This window comes from Nanorana parkeri, unplaced genomic scaffold (genome assembly GCF_000935625.1).
Source record: "Nanorana parkeri isolate BGI_ZX_2015 unplaced genomic scaffold, ASM93562v1 scaffold476, whole genome shotgun sequence".
In the NCBI taxonomy this organism is placed as follows: domain Eukaryota; kingdom Metazoa; phylum Chordata; class Amphibia; order Anura; family Dicroglossidae; genus Nanorana; species Nanorana parkeri.
In genome coordinates, this window is record NW_017306744.1 from 218,903 (window position 1) to 242,023 (window position 23,121).

At 43.2% G+C, this 23,121-nt stretch overlaps 2 protein-coding genes across 2 annotated transcripts in view; one reads left to right on the forward strand and one right to left on the reverse strand.

Annotated features, from left to right (window-relative positions):
* The first annotated feature begins 4,361 nt into the window (after positions 1-4,361).
* On the forward strand, positions 4,362-6,550 carry LOC108790471 (protein SCO2 homolog, mitochondrial). Its single transcript, XM_018560736.1, has 2 exons — positions 4,362-4,386; positions 5,699-6,550. Exon 2 carries the CDS (start codon positions 5,700-5,702, stop codon positions 6,519-6,521), a length of 822 nt encoding a protein of 273 aa, XP_018416238.1. The 5' UTR covers positions 4,362-4,386; position 5,699; the 3' UTR covers positions 6,522-6,550.
* An 11,718-nt stretch (positions 6,551-18,268) lies between these two features.
* NCAPH2 (non-SMC condensin II complex subunit H2) overlaps positions 18,269-23,121 on the reverse strand; it is a 34,348-nt gene continuing 29,495 nt past the window's right edge. Inside the window, exon 21 of the mRNA XM_018560750.1 lies at positions 18,269-18,520. Coding sequence (XP_018416252.1) covers positions 18,380-18,520 — 141 coding nt within the window. The 3' untranslated portion in view covers positions 18,269-18,379. The remainder of the gene's footprint in view (positions 18,521-23,121) is intronic.

Below are 23,121 nucleotides of genomic sequence, written 5' to 3' on the forward strand. Positions count from 1 at the left end.
AGAGACATTTAACTGTTGCAAAAAATTGCAGTGGTTGCAGTTTATAATGGAAACATAAATTATAATAACACGTTCCAAAATGGCTCATGGGTCAATTATATATATTATTCTTTATAAATGTGAAGTTTTCCTTTCATGGGACAGAAGTCCAACATTTTATTATTGTGACAGCAAAAAAAACCAAAATAGCCTTTAACATTTTCACATTCAATCCAAAGTAAATATATGTTTAAAATACACCTGTCACCCATTAATCTGACCACAGCATTACAATGCATGTACATATAGGTGCCCTTCTGTGTTTTTCCTGTCTGTCCATCCCTTTGTTGGGCAGCCTTACTGATCAACAAGAAACAGTGACCAGAACCCTGTGTTCCAGGCACCACAAGGTGGGTATTTAGTGCTTGAGGATGTGTGGAATGGTAAGCAGATTGCCATAGAGATTAGTCCATCCCTCAAGTGAGCAGCTGGATTCTTCTGTCATGTTGGGCCATAAATCAAGTGGCGTCATGACTTGTATCTTGAAATATCCTACAGAATGGGAGAAGTGTAAGCCAGAACATTAGTTTATCCAGACTTTGGGAGCTAATTAAAGTGACAATAAAGTCAAAAGGTTTTTAAGCTATTGCAAATGGTGATTAAATCAGTTACAATGAATGCTGCTCCTTGATGTTTAAAAGTTTTAGTTTTCTGCAGATCTAGCTAGTCCCCTGACCGCCCCCCTCCCCGCTTGTTTAAAAAGGAAATACTGTATAAACACCCATTTCCTCTGTTCAGTTGCATGACATCACAGGTCCTCTTCCTGAGCAGGTGGTGACTGCTGCAGAGTGGGCATAGTGCCACTCTCTGAAGCATTCTCCTATGAGTCCAGGGTGGTGTACTGGCATGTGTTAATTTTAAATCTGCGCTTAGTGGATGTTATAAATATATTAAATAAATTAAATGATAAATGAAAAGCTGCTGCACTATAGACAACTGGGTTCTTAAACTAAATATACAGCTCTAGTAGTTCAATTTGTGTATAGAGGAAGAAAAGGGGGTCTACACTTGTTGACACCCAGATATTATCCACCTTTTCAACTACACTGAATGAATGAATGAATTAATATCACTATAGTGAAATAGATGATGGCCTCAATGTTGAGTGCATAAAGGCAACTTGTGCAAAAGTGAATCAACCAAGCATATATAATTGTGAAATCAATGGTAAAGTGTCTATTCACTGAAGACGCCGCAACACTGAGTCATAGAAGACAAAACATTTTGGGCTGTTTGCTGCAGCCAACATATTTCGGTAAGTACGCACTCTGAAGGGGGTGGACGTGTGGACACCAATATGAATCCTCTATGAATCCTCTATACACAAATTGAACTACTAGCGCTGTATATTTGGTGTACTGGCATGTACCCAGGGGGCAGGTTTTTGATGCCCTGGGCTTAACCTCTTGCCGTCCGCCCGTAGTAAAAAAACGGATGGACGGCACTGCAGCATCTGCGGGTTGCCGTCTCCAGAAGCCCAGTGTCGTTTAACCTGGAAAAAGAAGATGCTAGATTGCAAAGCATGCAGGGAACAGCACCAGGAGACTTGATTAGCCAGAGCTACTTATTTATTTTAACATGTTAAGGGGATTTTTTTTTTAAACTTGCAGTTGGTGTATAAAGTGAAAGTGAACTATGAGATCCAATGTCAAATACACTAAAGATGCCCATTCTAAAAGTTCTCCAGATGTTTTAGAAATGGTGAGAAAAGTATCTCTGCTTACTCTACAATACTTTTGCGACACTACCTTTACTCCAGCGTCATCTTGTTCTGGCACCTATTTCCTCCGTCCCTCCTTCAATCTACTACTGATGCCACAGCAACAAATCCTACACATGGGTAGAAGAACGTGGGATTTACTAGAAGTATCGCAAGCACCTACGCTGGAGCAAGGTTCGCTGCAGATCCCCGCATGGATGAGTAGGAGGCTTCACTCACACAAACCTCTAAAAAGCAATACACAGTGGATCACTTTTCCGAGGCGTTTTGGAGCCAGTCCAATAATGTTGCTTCTTAATGCCTGTTTGTGGGTTTTTCTGATCCCCAGAGGTAATTTTACCTGGAGATAAAATACTACATTTATTTTGCAGCATGTTGTGTTTGGCAGGCAGTACCGCTTGATAAATGTGTCCAGTGGTGAAGTCAATGCAAACACTTGGCACGTGGTTCCATTACCTTCACTGAATACTTTTGGCAAACTGCACTGTCTGCCAAACACGGCATGCTGTAAAAAAAGATTGCTGCAAAGCATTGTGGCTATTGAGACAATAGTGAGGTCTGGGCACCCCAGAACTAAGCAGTGAACGTCTTTGCCCCCTACTACTGTTGAGATTTGACACTTTGCGACATAATCAGACCAGCATACTGATTAAATATTTGTTATGAGAGTCTTTAAAAGTTCTTTAATTCTCCCACAATTGCAACTAACAAAGTTAGCAAAACATTAATTAGCAGAACTCCAGAGATCTGTGTAGCCGGATCTGTTTTATGATTTTATGGCCAACCTCTTAATGGAGTATCATAAAGCACTGAGCAGCCAGGACACTAATTAGTTATCAATTGGCAGATCCAAGTGGAATACACATAGAATGTCTGGAGTCAGATGACCTGTAAACAACCCTGTTAACAAAACTAGTTTCCAAAACGTACCCAGAAATCATAACTTTGGATTTGGGGGTGCTAAATTAATAAGAAATATATATGCATCATGAAACTCTGGTCGCATGCATACCATGCACCTCTGTCTTATGAGGTATAGAGGACCAAAGACACACATTACCCCTTTAGAGGGAGTGTCAATTCTGGTATGTATAAAAGCTAATTTCATAACCTACAATAATCTATGGTTTATTAGATGGTAGCATGTGGTAAAATACAAATATGTATTTGTTTCTTTTGTGTAACATCTTATCTGTATTTTTATGCAGTTTTTCCGTTTCAAAAAATGATCCTTTAAAGTTGAAATCCTTTAAATCGCTACACTGTAAGTGAAGAGCGCTAGTATATTGTGAAATCTTTTTTTTTCTGTCTGGAGGAACAGCGAGCATCACAGGCATTACTTAAGGTTAGAATTGTCACAGCATTTGCTGGGAACGGTAATAATTTCCGTTAAACTATTGTTTGTGTGTAAATAAAGGTTTACCTGCGGATCCTCACAACTGTGACCATGCACAAGACTGTCCCTATAATAAGGCAGCCAGAGGCAGTAGCCTCAGGCGACATCTCATCGGGTCGTGGGAGGCAGGTGAGCTTGCCACTGTGACAATAAGGGGGTCTGAGTCTGAATATTAAAAATAGAATGTGTTTGTGCCCCAGAACCCCCTTTCCGGCCAGAACATCCCAGATTGCTAAGAGCTCTTAGCAACCTGTGATGCTCTAGCCAGTGTCCCGCCCATTTCACTGACATTACTGGTTGCCAAGAGCTGGGTGGGACACCGTACAGAGGCGCTGGTACCATGCACTGCATCCCCCTGACACCCTCCCCCAAATAATGTGCAGCTCCACAACCCCTCCACCTGGTAACGAGCACTACCAGCTCCCCCTCCCCATAACGAGCAACGCTAGCTACCCAACAACAAAGGCGTCAAAAAGTGTAGCACCCCTGACCAGGTGTACCCCCCTGAGTGGCTGCCATGTAAAATTGTAGGTGTCCAATAAAAACATGGATCAACTGCCTGTTTTTTCTGCCTGTGTTAATGAGGTCTGAAGGACACAGAGGGTGCAGGTCGCCTGCTAAAATCTTGGCTGTAATTCAGGGAGGTAGGTCTTTGATGCATGGCAGGTAAGTATTCTGCTCTTTGATTTCTGTGATAGTTTCCATATAGTATTTAGTATGTTAAAAAAATGTTATATAATTTTTTGATATTAGACAAAAAAGAGGGACACCTGAGGAGGAAAGAGGGATATCTGACTCTACAAGTATAACCCAGTTCTTCTACATTAGGGACAGATGGTAGCCCGTCGTGTCAAACCCCAGGCTGCCCCCTTTAAAACAACAAGCCATGACGACGTTTCTGCGCGCACACCAATTATCACATGTCTATTTACAAACTCCGCCCATTTGTGTGAGCGCCAATAACGAGCGACACGGCACCGAAGGAAGAAGCTAACCAAGCCTCGACTGCTACGTAGTCGCAAGAGGTCGAAATAAACCAACTGCGGCTCAAAGCGGAAGCCATTTTTGTGCATTCATTACCAATGCATAATACCATTATGATCTTCAAGAAAATGGCGACACCCCGCAGCTGTAATAACACATCGTCAGGACACTTCGATATCTATTTCCTTGTTATGTAAAAGCCTTTTAACCTTCTCAGGAAGACACAGGAGAGTGTAAGGGGAATCAGGTCTGTACATGGGTGGGGGCAACACGTGCTTTTCATATCCATGGTCTATATACAATCACTGTCTGTTCAGGCGGTTTTATACTATGGTCTAGTTGTGTGATCTGTAGTCATACAATAAAAATATAATGCAAGAAAGTGACTTCATACATTCAAAATGCCTAGCTTTTCATGGGTATCATTTGTCATACAGAAAGCTTAACGGGGAGTTCGTAAACACTGGAGCAGACAGAATCTGGAGCAATTGTCTATGGCAACCAATCGGCTTCTCTTTTGAGTTTGTTCAGTTAAGCTTTGAAAATGAAAGATAGAAGCTGATTGGTCACCACAGGCAACTGTTCCAGATTCTGTCTGCTCCAGTTTTGACTAATTCCCTCCATGTTTGCAAATAATACTATACAGCAATTGTCAAGCATTTAAAAAAAAAAAAACACATTAAGGCAGACGGTAACTTTTTAACTGAATGATGCTTAGGCCCCATTCACACCATGTGCATTGACCTGCGTTTTTCCACACCGGATCAATGCAGGCCACTGCAAGTGCACATAGAGGCTTATTATGTACCTCGTTCCCACTGGAAGAAAAACAATGGTTTATTATGTACCTCGTTCCCACTGCAACACTGTAGAGTTGCATTGATATGCAGCAAGTATGCATTTTAACATAACACACATGTAAACGCAAAGCACAGCAACTGAACATTGGAAATTATTTTGACCATTCTAGGAAATAGGACTGAAAAGCTCTCAGCAATGGATGATAATAAAACACATTCCAATGCACATAAAAATGCATTGCACTGTGCCTGTTATCACATGGTGAAGCACATGCATTTTTTGTTGCAGTATGGTGTGAAAGGGCACTGAGGGCATGTGCCAGCATGTGTTGGGCTATAGTGTCAATAGGCAAATGCAGCTTACCTCCAGTTCAATTCCTCTTCTGAGATCATTCACAGAGGGCAGTTTACTAAGACTGGAGCAGACAGACTCTGGAGCAGTTACCCATAGCAACAAATTAGCTTTCACTTTCAAAGCTTAACTGAACAAACTGAGAATAGAAGCTGAATGGTTACAACTTATTTTTTGCACCTAGAAACAAACGAGCAGTGCAGGTGTAGCCCCACTACAAGGGCTAACAATATTTTCCCCCGGAGTTATTCTTTAAAAGGCTAAGGGCTATTATTACTTCCTCTGGTATTTAGAAATGAGCGGCACCAAAACAATCTGGTAACACACCTCACTGTGCTTATATTTCTGCACAATCGAATGAAAAACTAGCCGATTTGAGTTTTATTAACTGAGCGTTTGTTTTTTAGGATGTTAAGTAATATCCAACATTTCTGCAGATGGCCGCCATGCCACTTCATGAAGCAAAGAGGAACAAGCTTCGTCACATTTGTTACTGAAGGAAAATATATGAAACGTGTTGCCCCTGCAAGATCCTTGTTTACATCTCCTTGTCTACAGAAACCTCAGCAATCAGGTTCTACAAAGTCTCCTATTACCTTGCGAGCAAGGTTGCTTGTAACTGTTGCTATTGGCGGAGCTGCGGTGGTCGCATGGCGCTATTTGCAGTGGGAAAAAGAAGAGAAAAAGAAGCTGGATCGAATAAAACAACTTCAAACGATCGCTGTTGGACAGGGAGACTTCAATCTTTTGGACCACAACGGCCAGCCATGTTCTAAAAAAGACTTGCGAGGAAGCTGGGTGTTGATGTACTTTGGTTTTACCCATTGTCCCGATATTTGTCCGGATGAACTGCAGAAGCTGTGCTCTGTTGTGTCTCTGCTTGAGAAAGAACCCACAGTGCCCCCGGTTTTGCCAGTTTTCATTACAGTTGATCCGGAACGCGACAGTGTGGCAGAACTGGCGAAGTACGTTCGTGAATTTCACCCACGACTCAAGGGATTGACTGGCTCGCCGGATCAGGTGAAAGCGGTAGCCCAGGCATATCGTGTCTACTACAGCGCTGGACCTCCTGATGAGGATAACGACTACATTGTTGATCACACAATTATCATATACTTGATAAACCCAGATGGATTGTTTACAGACTATTATAACCGGAGCAAAAATGATCAGGAGATAACAGAGAGTGTGAAAAAACACATGAAGACTTACAAGTCGATATTCAGCTGAAACAAAATGTTCATCTCCCAGTTATTGTATTCCTGCATATGATACATTGTGCTTCTGGTTGTGTGCTCGTAAACAGAAGCACAATGGAGGGAATTTGTAAAAACTGGAGCAGTTGCCCAGGGCAACCAATCAGCATCTCTTTTCAGTTTGCTCAGTTGGGATTTGAAAATGAGAGATAGAAGCTAATTGGTTGCCATGCAAATCTGCTCCAGATTTTGGCTGCTCCAGTTTTGATAAATTCGTCCCTGTGAAAAAAGCTGAGAGAAATATGAGGGCTTTCATTACTGGTCTCCTTTTGAAATGACCAGCAACTTAAACTGTATTGTAAGTCAGAGGAAAAGGATGACTGCCAGGCAAATAGAAAGAGGACAAATAGAAAGTGGGCAACAAAGCAGCCTGCATATTTCTCTCAGTACAGGTTTCCTTTAAAAACATACCTTACCTCTGCTAAACTAAGCTCCCCCTAGATACTAGGCAACATAAGCTGTCAAGTGGTGATTTTAGTGCATGTGTGTGTGTCTACCTCTTCAACATGCCGCTGGGCACCAAGTAGAGAGACACCGTTTAAACTAAATACAGCTTTGCAATGCATATATTGGGCAGTTTTACCTGCCAAGATCTATATTTCTATCCATCCATTCCTGAGATTTACATAGTCATACCAGACAACGCAGCCAGTTTGTTGACCCATCTTTTTTTTTTTTTTTCTTCTTCTGCAGTTGAGCAACACATCTAAGGCCTGGTTCACACCTGGGCGTTTTACAGCGCGTTCCTACACTCTGTAAAACGCTCAGCATGTGAAAACCAATGATTGCCTACGGGCATGGTTCCCACCTGGGCGTTTTACAGCGCGTAAGAACGCGCTGCAGAACGCCCTACGCCCAAAGAAGTACAGGAGCTTCTTTGGGGCGTTGCAGCGCGTTGCCATTGGTATTCCCGAGTGTGGATCGGGGTTAACAAAGCGGTAACCCCGAGCCACACTCGGGAATACAGCGTACAGGTCTTACCTTGTCCGCGATCCCCGCTGTGTCTTCGGCGGCTGCCGACTTCCAGGTTCCGTCCCTTGCGAGTGGCCGTATTGCAGGGGGGCAGAGCCGGCTGGAAGTTTAAAAGTGCAACTAAAAAAAAAAATCATACCGCCAGTGAAACTCGCATTTCACTGAATGAAAAAACGCGAGAAAAACAAGCATAAAAAAGGTGTGAACCCAGCCTAAGGTCACCTTCCTGCCTCCAACCTGTGATTGGACAGTGAATGAACAGCAGCAGACTTGGGAAGTCATCTCTCTGCTCTCGTTAGCACATTCCAGACTCTACATTGGTTTAAAGAAGAATTCCGGGCAAAACATTTATTAACCCTTGAAGTGGGGCTACCCCCGCACTGCAAGGGTTAACTGCTTGTTTTTGACTAGATGATAAAAAAAAGTTATACTCAACTGAACTGGCTTCCTGCTTTCCCGGTCTCTGAGGCCTGTGTCCAGCTATGCTGTAGCACTGAAATGTTCCTTCGCGTGCTCACGTCTATACACTTTGTATAAAATGTAATGATTTTTGCAACCTTAGACCGCCGTAGCGGAAGGGTAGAGAGGCTCCTGGGACCGTCTGAGAGCGAGCCGGCTCAGCAGTTCAGGTGAGTATAACTTTTTTTTTAGCACCTAGACAAAAACAAACAGTGTGGCTAACCCTACTGCAAGGGTTACTAAAATATTTTCCTGGAGTTCTTCTTTAAAGGCTGATCCTAGGTAACATTTAGCTATATCCATTAGTTGCATTTTAGAAGGCATATAAGGATTGTTACATCGGTACATAACTGAATTTAGTGGCCTTTTTATTTAATTCTGGTCCCGGACTGCAGCTTTAACTAAAGGCACCGCATTGCAGCTTATGTTAACTTGTGTCCAGGAGGGAGTTCCTGTAGTGGCATTTGGAAAACAACAAAACATCTGTCATTAAATGAAATGCTTTGAGAAAACATCATTCACATGATCTGTTTTATGTATATAATACATTTGAATAATCATTACAATCCTTTTTTTTCCCTACTTGTGGTTGTGTTTATTTTCCCTGCACCCTGACTTATTAATAAGATCCGACCAATTGGGAAACGTCTGATCTTACGTCATCTAGATCTAATGAGCCGTTACATTTTATCATACACAGAATTCGTAGATGAAAGTTTATAGAAAAGAAAGAGAATTTGCATTCAGTATTGGGACAAGATAACATGTTTCATATATCTGGATATAAAATGTGAAACTAATTGGTCACTGGGCAGGTTTTCCCCTTTTATTTATTTGAATAAATGAGCCCCTTAGGGTTAAATAACACGTGATCTGCATTGAAGAAATAATCTTGCTGAAAGATCTTCTACCTTTTAACATTTCTTGAAGTGCCAGATACTGTGCACCTCCCTATGCGCTCTATGGCTCCATCAGCCAGCCCGAGTCATCCCTATAGGACACAGTAGTGATGTATGGAACGGTGGAAGGAACCACAATGTGCAGCAGTACAGTAGGCAATGAACACACTTAGAGGTGTGATGGTGTTAATGGACAGTGAAGGGTTTCTATGTTATAGGGAACACCTAGAAATGTTAATTGCACCTATATAGTACCCTGAACAATGTACCCTTTGTCTTGAATTTCTTGTGAAAAATACCTTTGTAGTATGCAAGTTTGTGCCTACCGCCTCATAGCTGTATATCTGCAGTGTGAGATTATCTAAGGAGCTACTGCTAGTCTCATGGGATTTGGTGATGCCATTAATGTGCTGCTTGCTGGGGAGGAATCTGTATTGCATGCCTCTCCCTGCTTCATTCTGTAGATCTATCTGTGCTTCGTTCACCTCCCCTGCTGCTTGATTATTTCTTTATCGGTCATTAGGGGAGCAGCTCTGACATGAGGAAGCAAAGCCCAGCTTCTACCAAGAAGGCCATCTAAAGACAGAGCTAGGCATCAGTAATGGGGGAAAAGATCAGTGTCAGGGAGATCACAAACAATACTGATAAGTAGAAATTCTTTCTCTGCTTTGGCCTTTTTTGGGCACAGCTTCCACCATTAAGTTCATCTTTAGTTTCATATTTTGCTGGAATTGCCTTTCTTCCCCCTTACTATTAAACATAGTGACTTTATAGCAACCCGCTAAGTCACCAAAATATAGATTTTCTTTTAACTAGGTAAAAATACTTACCCTGTAAAAGAAGACTTACCGTTTGAGTCTCTTTCAGAGCTACAAGCACTGCTGGTATCTGACACTTCGGGTGTGTTGGATACCTGGTCCCTTACCAGTAAGTTGTAATGAAAGTTTCTTGGTGGGGCCTCATGGGATTTGTTGTACAATCAAATTGCACTGTGTATAGTGGCCATGGGCACCCTAAAGGCATTTGACTTAGTCGAATGGCCTTATGTATCTAGTACCAAAAGGTACTAGATACATTTGGGTTTGGAAACTCTCATTCAGTGGGTCAGACTCCTTTACTATAAACCCAAAGCCCAAATGCATATTAATAATTTGATATTCACACATATTTAGAAACTAGACAAGGATGTGAGCTTTCGCCTTTACTCTTCATACTTGCCATAGAACCTTTGCCAAAACCCTTGTGCTCAGACCCAGGTATTATAGGCCTATTCATGATTTGAAGGAAAAGGTCTCAATTTATGCAGATGACATGTCGATTTACCTGTCAGACTCGCAGACCTCCTTAAGGTGCCCATACATTGACCAAATTTTGGGCGTTTTTTTATGTAGCGGCCAAAATTTGCATTGTGTGGGGCTGTTGGCTCCCTTTCAGCCGCCATTCCTCAATCAGCTAATCAAAGGAGCCTGCTGGAAAATCTTTGTATGATCAGAGCCGGCAGCCAATGAGCTGCCCGTTCTGATTGGGTATTCTGACAGGTGCACAATGCAAACAGCGGCAATTCCTATATCGACACACTGTTTGTGTTGATGGCGGAATCACGTCAATTTCTTCCGTTCAGCCCACGGATTGAACAAAATAAATTGACAGGTATATGGCCAAGCCTTACACAGATTGCTATTCTTAATCAGGAAGTTTGGGCATTCCCTACTGGGAAAAGTCAACCATTTTTCCATTGAACCAACAATCTTTCCTTCAATTCTGCCACCTGTCCGTTAAAGCTGGTTGAAAGATTTCGGTACTTGGGTATTGAAATTCATAAACTATGTATAACAGCCACATTGGCCTGGTCCTGTTGCCTGTTGTTTTCTTATGAAAGGAAATACAAGAAAAGCTTTCCCATTCCTCAGAAAACTCCCACACTGGAGATGAATCGGACATTACAGAAAAAAAACCACTGGTATTGGGCTAGGCTGCTCAGTGGTAGAGGCTTCACAACCTTTGTGACATGATCCATATATGCTTTAAAGCCTTGGTTCTCAACTGGTGGATCGTGACCCAAAAGTGGTCGCGACCCCATGTTCAGTGGGTCGCCGCATGCCTTCCATTTTCCTAGGTGAGAGGCTCCTCTACCTCCCCCCAGTGCAGCACTGTCAGTTCTCATGCCAAGCAGCCATTCAAAATATGCTGCCCGGCGCCGAGTGTTAGCTTGAGGTGGGATGGGATGGGGGTATGGCTGTTAGGGAGCTCCATCTATACGTGCATGCATTGCTTACGTGTCCTTTACAGGTGCCTGGACCGGAGTGACATCACATGTTGGCTCCCGGCACCTCTACAGGGCACGCAGGGGAGCTGTACAAGCAATGCACATATGAATGGAGCTCCGTCATAGCGCACTGGACCTCAGGCTGAGTATCCACTCCAGCTCTCGTAAGGTAGGGAGAGTGGGTGGACCTTAAAAAAGGTGAGAATGTCTGAATATGTGAGATTGTGTCTGTATGTATTAAAAAGTGTGTGAGAATGTCTGAATGTGTGAGATTGTGTCTGTATGTATGTCAGTGTTTTTGAGGGCCCATTCACACTGGCACAGTGCGTTAATCGCATAGACCGTGCAATTAACGCACTGTACCACGCAATTGCACCAACCATGCATTCTGGTGTGGGAGGTGTGTTGCGCTGCCATTCATTTGAATGGTACCCCAAACACACCTCCCACCCACAGTGCGTACGCCCGCACCGGAACGCACGGTTCCTAATGCCTTGCGTTCCATTGCAGTGTGACTTGGGTCGCGACTTAATGACCCAGGATAAATGTGGGTCTTGAGGTTGCACAGGTTGAGAACCACTGCTTTAACCAGTTGACATCCGCGGTGTTAAACCCCCTTCCCATCCAGGCCATTTTTCAGTATTCAGCGCTGCGGTACTTTGACTGACATTTATTCCGTCATGCAGCGCTGTACTGAAATGAATTTTATACCCTTTTTTGGGGACAGATAGAGCTTTCTTTTGGTGGTATTTATTCTCCACTGGGGGTTTTATTTTTTTACTATATTAAGGAAAAATTACCGAAATTTAAAAAAAAAAACAGTTTCCCCTATATTAAATGATAAAACATTTATTATTACCCAATTTTTTGGTAAAATATAAAAGATGGGGTCACGTCGGGTAAAAAGACACTAAACATGTCAAGCCTTAAAATTGCGTGCGCGCGCGAAACCTCAAAAAACGATAATACCCAAAATTGGCCATAGGCGACGCTTTAAAAGCTGTTACCGCTCATCAGTTTAGTGTTATCAGTGATTGATGGCCCTAAAATGATTGCTCTCACTGCGACGTTCGCGGCGATATGTAACATGTGTAGCGCAATTGTAATTTTTGCGCGCTGGGGCACCGGACGCGTATTTACGTTTATAGGCGCGTAAACGTGGGGGTGGGGGAGTTAAACATTTTGGGGGGTTTTTTCCCCTTTTTTTATATCTGACTTTTATTTTATTTTACTTTTTTATATGTGACTTTTATTTATTTTTATTTATATTAATTTTTTTGCACTTATTGTTATTGCTATTATATAGGGGGATAACAATCCCCCTATATAATAGCAAAGGCACACTGACAGGTCCTCTTTATGGAGACATTAGGGGTCTCTAGGACCCCTAAAGTCACCTGTGGACCCCAAAAGAAGCTGATGAAGCAGAGATCTGCTTCATCAGCTTCTTCTCTCGGGCTATAGCAGCCAGATGACTGACAGGTGAATGCGGAAGTGATGTAATACACATCACTTCTGCATTCACAGCCCGGACGGGGATCAGCAAGGAGCTGATTTCCCGTCCTCCTCCTCCTGACGCTCTCCGAGCCGATCCCGGGCCGCAGATGGGGCAGCGGATCCCGGGATTCAAGGTGAGGGGTCAGGGGGGGACAAAAAAAAAAACTGATGCGGACGCAAACAAAAACATTTATGGCGATCGGCGGGCTATGGACCCGCTGATCGCCTATATGTGAAACACCCGGTACCGGGTGTTCGCATTGGACGGGTCTTTTCTGCCCGTGCGTGCCCGCTAGGGGGCGCGCGCGAGCAGAAAAAAAATGCCGTCTGGCGACGGCAACCCGCCAATGCAGCAGTGCCGTCCGTCCGTTTTTCTACTACGGGCGGACGGCAAGAGGTTAAAGCATATAAGGTTCTCAACCTGTGTAACCTCAGGAGCCACACTTGTCCTTGGTCATTAAGTTGCGACCCAAGTCGTACCGCACTGGAAAGCACAGCAGGCAGGCAAAAGGCAACGCACCTCCTGCCCCAGAACCTGCGGTAGGTGCGATTGCATGGTACAGTGCGTTAATCGCATTGGACTGTGCATCTAACACACTGTACTAGTGTGAATGGGCCCTCAGAAACACTGACATCTATATGTGTATTGCTTGTGCAACTCCCATGTGCGCCCTGTACAGATGCTGAGAGCCAGAATGTGATATCAATCCAGTCCAGGCAGCTCTACAGGACACGCGAGGGAGCTGTAAGCAATGCACGTATGGAGCAATTTGCAAGCATTTTTGAGGAAAAAAATGGTATGGAGAGCTGTGAACAGGACATGTATGAATGGACTTTAAAAGGAGAACTATGGGGTTAAGGCTTTTCCCCATAGTTCTCCTTAGGGTAACGGGTAACACAAACTAGCGTCCTCCCGTTACCCTAGGCTCAGTATACCGCGAGCTGCAGCTCGCGGTATACTGAGACGCAACAGTATACCGTGAGCTGCTGCTCACGGTATACTAAGACGCTGAAGCGGATCCCGACAATTATGCCGGGATCCGCCAGCTGCGTGACTGACAGCTGGCTCTGCCTATCTAGAGGCAGAGCCAGCTGTACCCGCCCCCTCCCCCGTCCGTTCCGCCAGTCAGCGCTGCAACTGACAAGACCTGGCTGACCTCATTGACCAAATATGGTATGGATCATATTTGGTCAACATTACCTCTGTACCCCAAAGACCCCCTTTCCTTACCCCTTCACCCATGATGGGAGAAGAAATCTCCCTAATAAGGAAAGACTACAATAAAAATATGAGAGGCTCTAACCTTTCATTACTTTATCCAAAACAACAAGGAGGTTGCATAATACGTACAGGCACCATTACACATTTGTAGGAAAACGATCACTAAATCTTGCCGCTGCAAAATGTGTTGAGAAGAAGCGTTCATAAAATTAACACATTTCAATCAATGGCACATTTAAGTAATCTATTACAAGACATCAAAAAAAAAACAACCTTGTGTATCATCAGTCTTAGTGGCTCTTGGATGTCGAATATTACTTTTAAAAAACACATTCTGGGAAATGTATATATAGTAATGGCCTGCTATTGGAAAATGTATACTATGCAGCAGGAAATGTACACCTGGGGGGAGGGGATTTGTTTTTTTCTGTGTAAAGCTTGCTATCTTCTAGAAGTGATTTAGTTGACAGTAAAGCCACCCAATGACCACTTCTACATGCTGGGAAAGGCAACTCCCCTAACCCACGCTCCACCATTTCTCAGGACTTCCATGGTATGGGTTAGGAGGGAGAGTAGTGGGACACGGCGAACTTCAGTTTGCTCCTCTCCCCTTGGTAGTATAAAGCTGGTAGCGTTACATTCTGTGCACTTCTGGGCTCCGAGCTGTCAAACCCTGGCTGCTATGGCTGGGGAAAGAAGCTGATCCAGCACTGCCTGTCCTTCATCTGCTTCAACAGAATGCAGAGGTGACATTATCAATAAAAGCACAAACATGTTGAAAATAAATCAAGCTTAGCGCCCCCCCCCCAATAAATAAAAGCCTTGTGCCCCAGTAAATACAAATATACAAGTTGGGTGTACATGTCTACAAAAAAACAATGATTGTGCCACACATTAAATATCACCACACATGGTGGAGTGAGAGCAATCATTCCAGGGCTTTCATTCACTACACAATACAGGAGCTGTAAAGGCTTTTCAAAGCCACATTTGTTTAATGTTTCATGGTATCTATTCGGCACAATCTAATGTTTTTACCAAAATATTGATTTTATTGTGTCACTAAAATAAAATTGAATGCATTTTTGTTACTCAAAATATAGATTTAATAACAGTAAAACAATATTTTTTACAAAAAATTTTAACTGCCGATATTTTACTCTGGGGGTTTAAAGCAGACTGGCAGAGCTGACTTAAAAATTAGAGCCATTTGTCCATGGTTAGACAATGTACAATTGTAAGCATAGGCCATTGTGCTACTAATTTTAAGAGTTCCCCCAGTGTTAGGGTATCACTACTGGCCATTGAGGTACCTGATCTGTGAACGTGGGTGGCATTCTGCAATCTCAATGGATAATGTTGAATGGAGGTTGGGGGCAGGGGTGGTTGTAAATATCTGTGTGTACGAGTGTCTGTTCTTATTTGCAGTGTGCATTGCTTTCTTTTTCTCTATTTGAAACTGTAAAATTACTAAATAAACACTTTTCAAAATTGTAAAGTAAATCTGACCGCTGCAATAAGAAAAACTAATCCTAAAATGTGGGTGTAAGCCACAGACCAAAATATGGGGCATAGAGTCTACATCCTGACCCGAATCAGAGAAGTCCAGTGTGTCAGATTTAATAGAGGAGGGGAGACAAAGGATGATAATGACCTAAGGGTCAGAGATGGCCCACAGAACATAGCTGAACCAGACCATAAGGAGTCCCCTTCAAATAAGAGCCAAATGACAGCCAAGTCCTGTGGTGCTGAAGGTTAAGACCAGCAGTGGCACATAATGATGCCACTTTAAAAATCCAACGTTGAACCACACCTGGAGTGCCAGAGGGGATGGTCAGGAAACAGCATTCAGTGGAGTTTAAAACAGACTGACCTTCAAATGCTTTTTACATACTATTGGTAACATAGCTGTCTAATTGCACTAGAATGATGATGATGGATAAAAAAAGTTTGGCTCGGTGTGGAGATGGGAAAAGCACATGGTACAGGTGCTGTGTGAAGCAAACTTGTGTCTGTGTACCCACAATACTGCTGGCCGAAGGAAGCTAGTATAAAGGCTCAATGATGTTATGGGTATAAGACATGCCTGCCCAGTGTGTCATCAAGTACTGGTCCACATGCAAATGGCTGAAATTACAAAATGGCAGTTGCACATAAGATTTGCCCAGCAGCTAAAATGCACCTAACTCTCATCGAAAGACAATAAAAGGAGGTTAATCCCAACTTAATTATAGAATACACAGCCTGTAAACCTATATAGGAGGTAAAGAAGGGTAAAAAGAGAAAGTATTTCCCTCCCTCACTGTCCAGTAAGTGTAGCAGCTTCTGTAGGAAGAGCGTATAAGAAAAAAATCATCAACAGGGCATACGACCTGATAATGCATAACAAGGAAGCTTAAAAGGTGCCCACACACCTTACAATTTATCTGCAGATTTTCTGTGGTCAGATGGAAAAAGTGCAACAGATTGGCCCCGGTGGAGATTACTCCATCCACACAGTTTAATGTAGATGGAGGAATCTGTTGCACTTTTTCCATCTGACCACAGAAAATCTGCAGCTAAAAATTGTAAGGTGTGTGGGCACCTAGAGATGGGGTTAGATTAGAAGAACTGCCACAGCCGTGGTCCCGATAACTCAGGAAGGAATCCCCAGGCATATTGGCCTGAACTAAAAAGCTGAATCCTGTGCTTTCTGGAGCGCTTCTTTGCTAACCAGGGAAACTTCCAAGGTTTAAACGTATTATGCAAGAATCTACCATCGCTGTTAGCTGACTGAAGAGACTTCCAGAAGTTAATATAGCCAGCATGAATATACCAGATGTTGAGGGTAAACAAAGCACAGCAGAGCTGGGGGGGAACACACATTCACTCTCCTGAAGACACTAGAAAAAACTAAGGCGATTGTTGTGGATGGGGTGATCCTGGGCTGGCCAAACGGGTTTTTCTTTGTTTCCAGTGTTTTTCTTCTAAAAGCGTAATACTGATATTCTAAGACTTCCTGTGTCCCTCAATGGACTAGAAAGAAAGTAGGAGTTTTGTACTCACTGTAAAATCATTTTCTTGGAGTCCATTAAGAGACACAGGTCCCTCCACCTGTTTATTGCTCTCAGTACTACTTTCCTACAAAACAGAGGCATGATGGTTGTGGGCAGTGTTATCCAGTACTGGCCAATGGATAAGAAAGATATCAAATTGAAAAAAAATCCATAAAATTTAAAAAAATCCAAAACTCTTTGTCTTGCATGGCCAGAAGATTTCTATTGACCTCTATACCCAGAACAATACATTCTGCCACTATCATCTTGAAAAATCAATAAAGTGGAAACTTCCTAAATGACCTTGTTCCAAAAGCCATATAATATACTGTTGGTTTCAGTGTGTCAATCACCCAGCGTCATACAGCAGAATTAAGATTGTGCCACATCTTCCTCATACAGAGCAACCCGTGAGAGTTCAGAAAAAGTTCACAACCTTCAACAAATGGACATATACATTTTATACACAAAGTAATACAAATTCAGACTGTACAAAAGTTTTTGTTTAACATACATATATATATACAAAATATTGATAGAATAAAACCATTAAAGGATAAGGTAACTATTAAAGATTCCCCCCACCCCCAAATGTTGATATTTGTGTTAAGGTGCCCATACACCTGCCGATTATCGTACGGGTGATCCCCGCGATCGTACGATAATCGGCAGGTGTATGGAAGGCGTGCGACCGGTTCTACTGTACGGTCGCACTTCTTTTCTGACCCCGCTCGAAAATTATACGATTTTCGCCGGGTTAGTGGCGTGCTTGGAAGACAAATGCCGAACGGCCGGTGTGGGCAAGCGCACACTGCCCGCTCAGCATTGGAATCATCGGAAGCTGATCGCAAATGCGATCTGTCCAAGATGGGCAGATCGTATGAAATTTTAATCTCCTTACAACCATCACACAACGAAAGTCGTGCAATGGTTGTAAGGTGTATGGCCAGCTTTAGATGTTACTTATTGAAATGCTGCTTCTCCAAAATCCAGGCTGTGTGGCCTGCAGAGAGCCACATGATATAGAGTGAAATTCTTCTCAGCAGTGCATGTGCAGCCAGAACTCAATGGGTATACAAGGCAACAGACAGGCCAACTGCTTTCCAAGTCAGTGGAGGGGTGTGTGTGTGGGAGCAGCATATCATGAAAGCATAATTTATTGCAAACATAATCACAACAGTTAGGATTGGGCTGCGGTGAATAATGCACTTATTGAAGGGAATGAGGTATTGCCAACAAGGTAATTTTCCAAAACTTGCAAGAGTTGTCCATTAAGCAACATTTGTAGGCTTGCACTTTGCTGTCACTGCATGTCAGTGCCTTCATGTCAATACCATTTTGCAATCCACTATTATTTTATGTTTTTTTTCGTTCTGGCAGCCGAGTAAAAGTATGACTGGACTTCATTTTGGTAACGAGTTTTTTTATGAAAAGGATTAGCTTGTCACATCTGAACAATTAACACAGGGAAGAGACTGGTGGTCATTGCTGTGATAGAGATGGTGCTGCGTATGTCTTGAATCTTTCATGAGCCTTTTGTTGACTGAGGAGTCGCAGAGCCATTGTATCGACACCTTCATGTAGCCCTGGCTTTTGAGCCACCTCAACTGTGTAATCATTGGCCTGGCGTAGGGGGGAAAAAAAAAAAAAGTAAATGTTTGAATTTCTGCAATGTTCATCCAACTAAAAAATACATTACTGATGCATGCAATTGCCACCATATGCCAAACATTCAACAAAATAAAGTAAACCATCAACACCACCTGAAACATTCATTTTGTACATAACCCCCAAGTTTGAGACAAAACGCCCATTTGGTGCATTTCAAACTCCACTGGCAGAAAATTCTCACAGTGTGGTTAATTGTCTCAGGGACCAGAAGGCTGATCCTCTAAATGTCAGTAGAGGGGAACACCATTTGTTTTGTAATGGTCGTGGTGGTTAGGTGAAACTGGATTCTGGTGGTAATTTTGCCAATAAAATCATCAAAAAAGGTATTAAAAAAAAAAAAAAAAACACCCCAAAACACTATTGTGCGATTCAGCTTGCTAGAAACTCACACAACTGAAAGAACGTTTTGGGTGGCAGTATTCTTTAAAATCTAAATTAACTGAAACATCTGCAGATATTGGGCAATTAGATAGGTTTCGCTCTCCTTGATCCAGCGGACTGTCATTGGATAATGCAGTTACAATCAAGTGAAAAAGGACCTTTCAGACTGATTTGTATACACAACTGTAACCAGATGCTCATCTACATGTCATCCACAGTCCCAAAAGGGGATCGGTATGTTCTCATTTGCAGCATCATGTAAGAAGTTTGTAAAGTTAAAAAAATCATTCTGAAGAACCCCATTTACACCATCCTATTCCTCTTCCAACTGGTGCTGCCAATTTAATTACAGCAATCCACTTTGTACAGGTATTATTCAGCTGTAAGGTCAATGCATTTTCTATCTTTGGCAAAAAAAAGAAAACCCCTCTGTGCACATAAACTGAAATAAACACATGTCCAACTGAGTGGGTAGCAGAAAATGTACAAGTATGGGTTATAAAACAACTAATCAAGCACCAATCAAACAATGTCAAGAGCATGTTCACTTTTTCTAAAGTCCCTGCCAGCTGGTGTAGATGAGGTGGCAACCCCTACCAGAAAGGGAAACCTGCCAACGCGACCAAAGCAAGAGCATGGAGAATCAACCTGATGCTCCAGAACAGGATAAAGGACACTGCACATAGAAAGGACTCCCACATGGTAGGGAACTAAACCAATGAGAAGCTGAACAACCAGAGCCCACCAAAACAGGTATAACCACAAGAAAAAAAGGCTGAATAGGAATTAAAGAAAACACTGGGGCAACCCCCAGAAGAAAAACACATCTTGAGAGGGCACCTAGGACAAAAAACACATCCAGGGAAGAAAGACGATCTGGGCTACATGAAAGGAATGGAGGGATAACCCTAAAGATCAAGGGGATGGAAACTCTGACTAATGCCAATCTTCCTAAGTGATGCATACCAGAGAAGTTATGGTATCAGCATCACGCAATAGCCCACAAGGGATGTGAAGCGATACCTGAGACTTCTAGAGAACTCAAAGATTTCATCCAACAAAGTCAAAGTGACTGAAGAAGGGTGCAAGGGAGGCACCCACACAAGGGAAGGCATGAATAGAAGAAGTTAGCCCTCAGCCCCAGACTGGTGAAATGGGAACCACCAAAAGACACAGAGCATGAAACTAAAGCATTCTCTCTGACACCCAGAGGTGTCGCCGAGGCCTTGCAAAATAATGTGGAGCCTGCCTAACCCAGACCACATTCATGGGTCTAAGAAGCTCCCGATTTCCCCAGGTCCAGTGAAGCATCAACAGCCGTGGAGCGAGAGACCAGAACCTTAGCAGAACTGCTAAGAAGGAAAACCTATTTCTAGGTGAAGAGGTCCCACAAAGTCCTCTAGGCATATTCTCCAGCTGAGAGTACCTGCAGTGCAAGCTAGGGTGTTCCACCTGCTAAAAATCCAGGGAAGCAAAGGGCACTCCAGTTATGACCTCCGTCCACCACGTAGGATCTGAGGAGGTCTGAGCATTTCACAAAGTGGATGCCAGGAAAGGGCAATAGACTGAACACAAGAATCAAGAACTTATTTAGGTAGGTGACAGCCAGAGCCGGCCCTGTTGGACCTTGTAGATCAGGATGTACCTCTAGAAAGGAGGGACACCGGGGGGTACCATATACCACGAGAGGATTTTCATGTCCCAAGGATAGGGGATTCTCCTGAGGAAGGGAGTGGGAACCCGGATGGGGCACAGCTCCAGAAACTGTATTAACATATGGACTGGAGCAAAGAATCCAGGAAAACTGGGGAAGGTGTTTTGTTCTGTGCAATAACACAGGGGACATAGAAAGGTGCCACTAAAGGGAGCAACAGAGGCAAAGGATTAGACTGTGGGACCACAGGAGGATTCTCTGCACCTGAATTACTCTGAAGAAAATGACGCAGGGACCCATCAGGACACATGCACAATAGGTCCCCCACTTGTGGAAGTGGGTGCAGCTTTGTGTGGGATGCTTTTCAGAGGGGTTAGCTGACCTCTGACTTCAAGCCCTAAAGAGCTGAGTGGGAGTCAGGCTCTGAAAGCACCTACTGCAGAAGTAGATGAAAAACGGTGGGATTCAGCTGACCTCTTCCTATACCTCCGACCTTGAGGTACGTGTCCACTCTGGCTTCCTGTAGAATTGCTAATTGCGGTATTAAGTGCAGGTCTAGAAAGAGGATGTCCCTCGAAGGCTAAGCGAGTCAGATGCTCTTTGGGTATGGCATTAGTATCCCCGCAGCAAAAGTAAAATGTTCTGTACATCTATATAGACATGAGACCAATGTGGAACATAAGCTTAGATGCATGTAACAAGCAATCGAAACTGAAACATAAGGCTCCAGATATGTTCCACATGCTCCATGAAACGGGTCTACCCCAGTGGTGGAGAGATCCTTTTGAAGGATCTAACGCTGACATGGTTTAAAAGATTAAAGTCACTGCCAACACAGGAATAAGGGGAGAGCCACCCAGTTCAAACTGGGATATAAAGAAGTGATTCTAGCTGCCTGTCAGTAGAATCCTTAAAGGTAAGCACGCCTTTTATCCTTCTGCTCCTGTTAAGGTGGGTCAGTGGTGGATCCACATTGGAATAGACTAACTGTTTAACAAATTTTCTCCAAAGCAAACAGTGCCAGCACATACTCAGGTGGAGCCCAGGCGGAAGAGTGCTTCCACATAGAAAAATACCTTGAGGCCTGGTTCACACCTAGGCAAATGCGGTTGTTGAGCTGTTTTCGCATGTTTGTCATGCTGTGGTTTTTTTGGGAGCAATTTTGCTTTTGAAAACCGGTTCTCAATGCATAGATAGGTCTATAGGACCAAAACCGCACGACATCCACCTGAAAATACCTTCTGAATCTTTTTGCGCGACAGGCGATATCGCACGCATGACATAACGCTTAGGTGTGAACTGTCGCCATTGACTTGTATGGGTTTTCTTGTTCTGCGAGATAAAACACCTAGCTGTGAACCAGGCCTGAATAGCAGGTATAATGTTTTTGCAGCTGAAGCAGCTCTAGAAGACCTATGGCTGGAGACAGAAGGCTGATCCTCCAAATGCAGAGTAGTACACACTGCATCTAGAAGGTCAGAAATTACCCCTTGAAATTCTGAGGCAAAGGCTGGAGACTACAGGACAGCAAAAACAGTTTCTTTGGAGATAGACTGTCAGAATCTAACTGGTCACAGGGACCAGTGACCTGGTCTAATAACTCAGGAAGGTCAGAGATAGACTGAAGGGGATGGCGCTGAATCACATTCACAGCCTCTGCAGTCCGTTTTCATAGGAGTTAAATGCACATAATTGTGGATGTCCCAAATGTCAGGAGAGGGGACCTGGTGCCCCCCTATAACTATAGTGAATGGAGGGACAAAGTGCATGATAGTCCACCTAGTGGATGATGTCAGTTCTCAGACCCTAAGCGTTAATCCTTACTCTGGTGAAACAGACAGTAGCAGGAAATCTGTGGAGGATTTTGGGCACAGGTACAATTTAAAGAAAAATGAATCACGTTCAGCAGAGAAATGGGTCCTATATATGGGTGTACATTGAAAGCCTGAGGTACAGCCACAAACGTTCCATTCAAGCGTACAAGAATACAGGGTGTTGCAAGTGACTAGAGATGCAAGTTATTGGCATGTATTCACCTGCAGAGATATACCTGCACCACCCAGATGGTTCATTAAATACTACATCAGTACAGCTTTGCTGGAACTATGCCAAACAACTATGCCAAATCAAGATGTTGATGAACCAAGATCCATACATGCTAAGCCTTACAGACATTAGTTTTAAAATACTAAAAGGAAACACCTATCATTGTGTAAAGATCTTTCGCAAGTCACAGGCTCATTTGTTCTGATTTGCAATCTAGAAATAATTTCCTACGCAGCCGTATAAAGCATTTTTTTTTTTGTTTGTTACTAAAAATTAGAACCCACACATTTTAGCATGCAGCTTACAGAAAACACTATGGGGGGAATTTATCAAAACTGGAGCAGACAAAATCTGGCGCAGTTGCCCATGGCAACCAATCAGCATCTCTCTTCAGTTTGCTCAGGTAAGATTTGAAAATGAGACAGAGAGGCTGATCGGTTGCAGTGCAAATCTGCTCCAGTTGAGATAAATC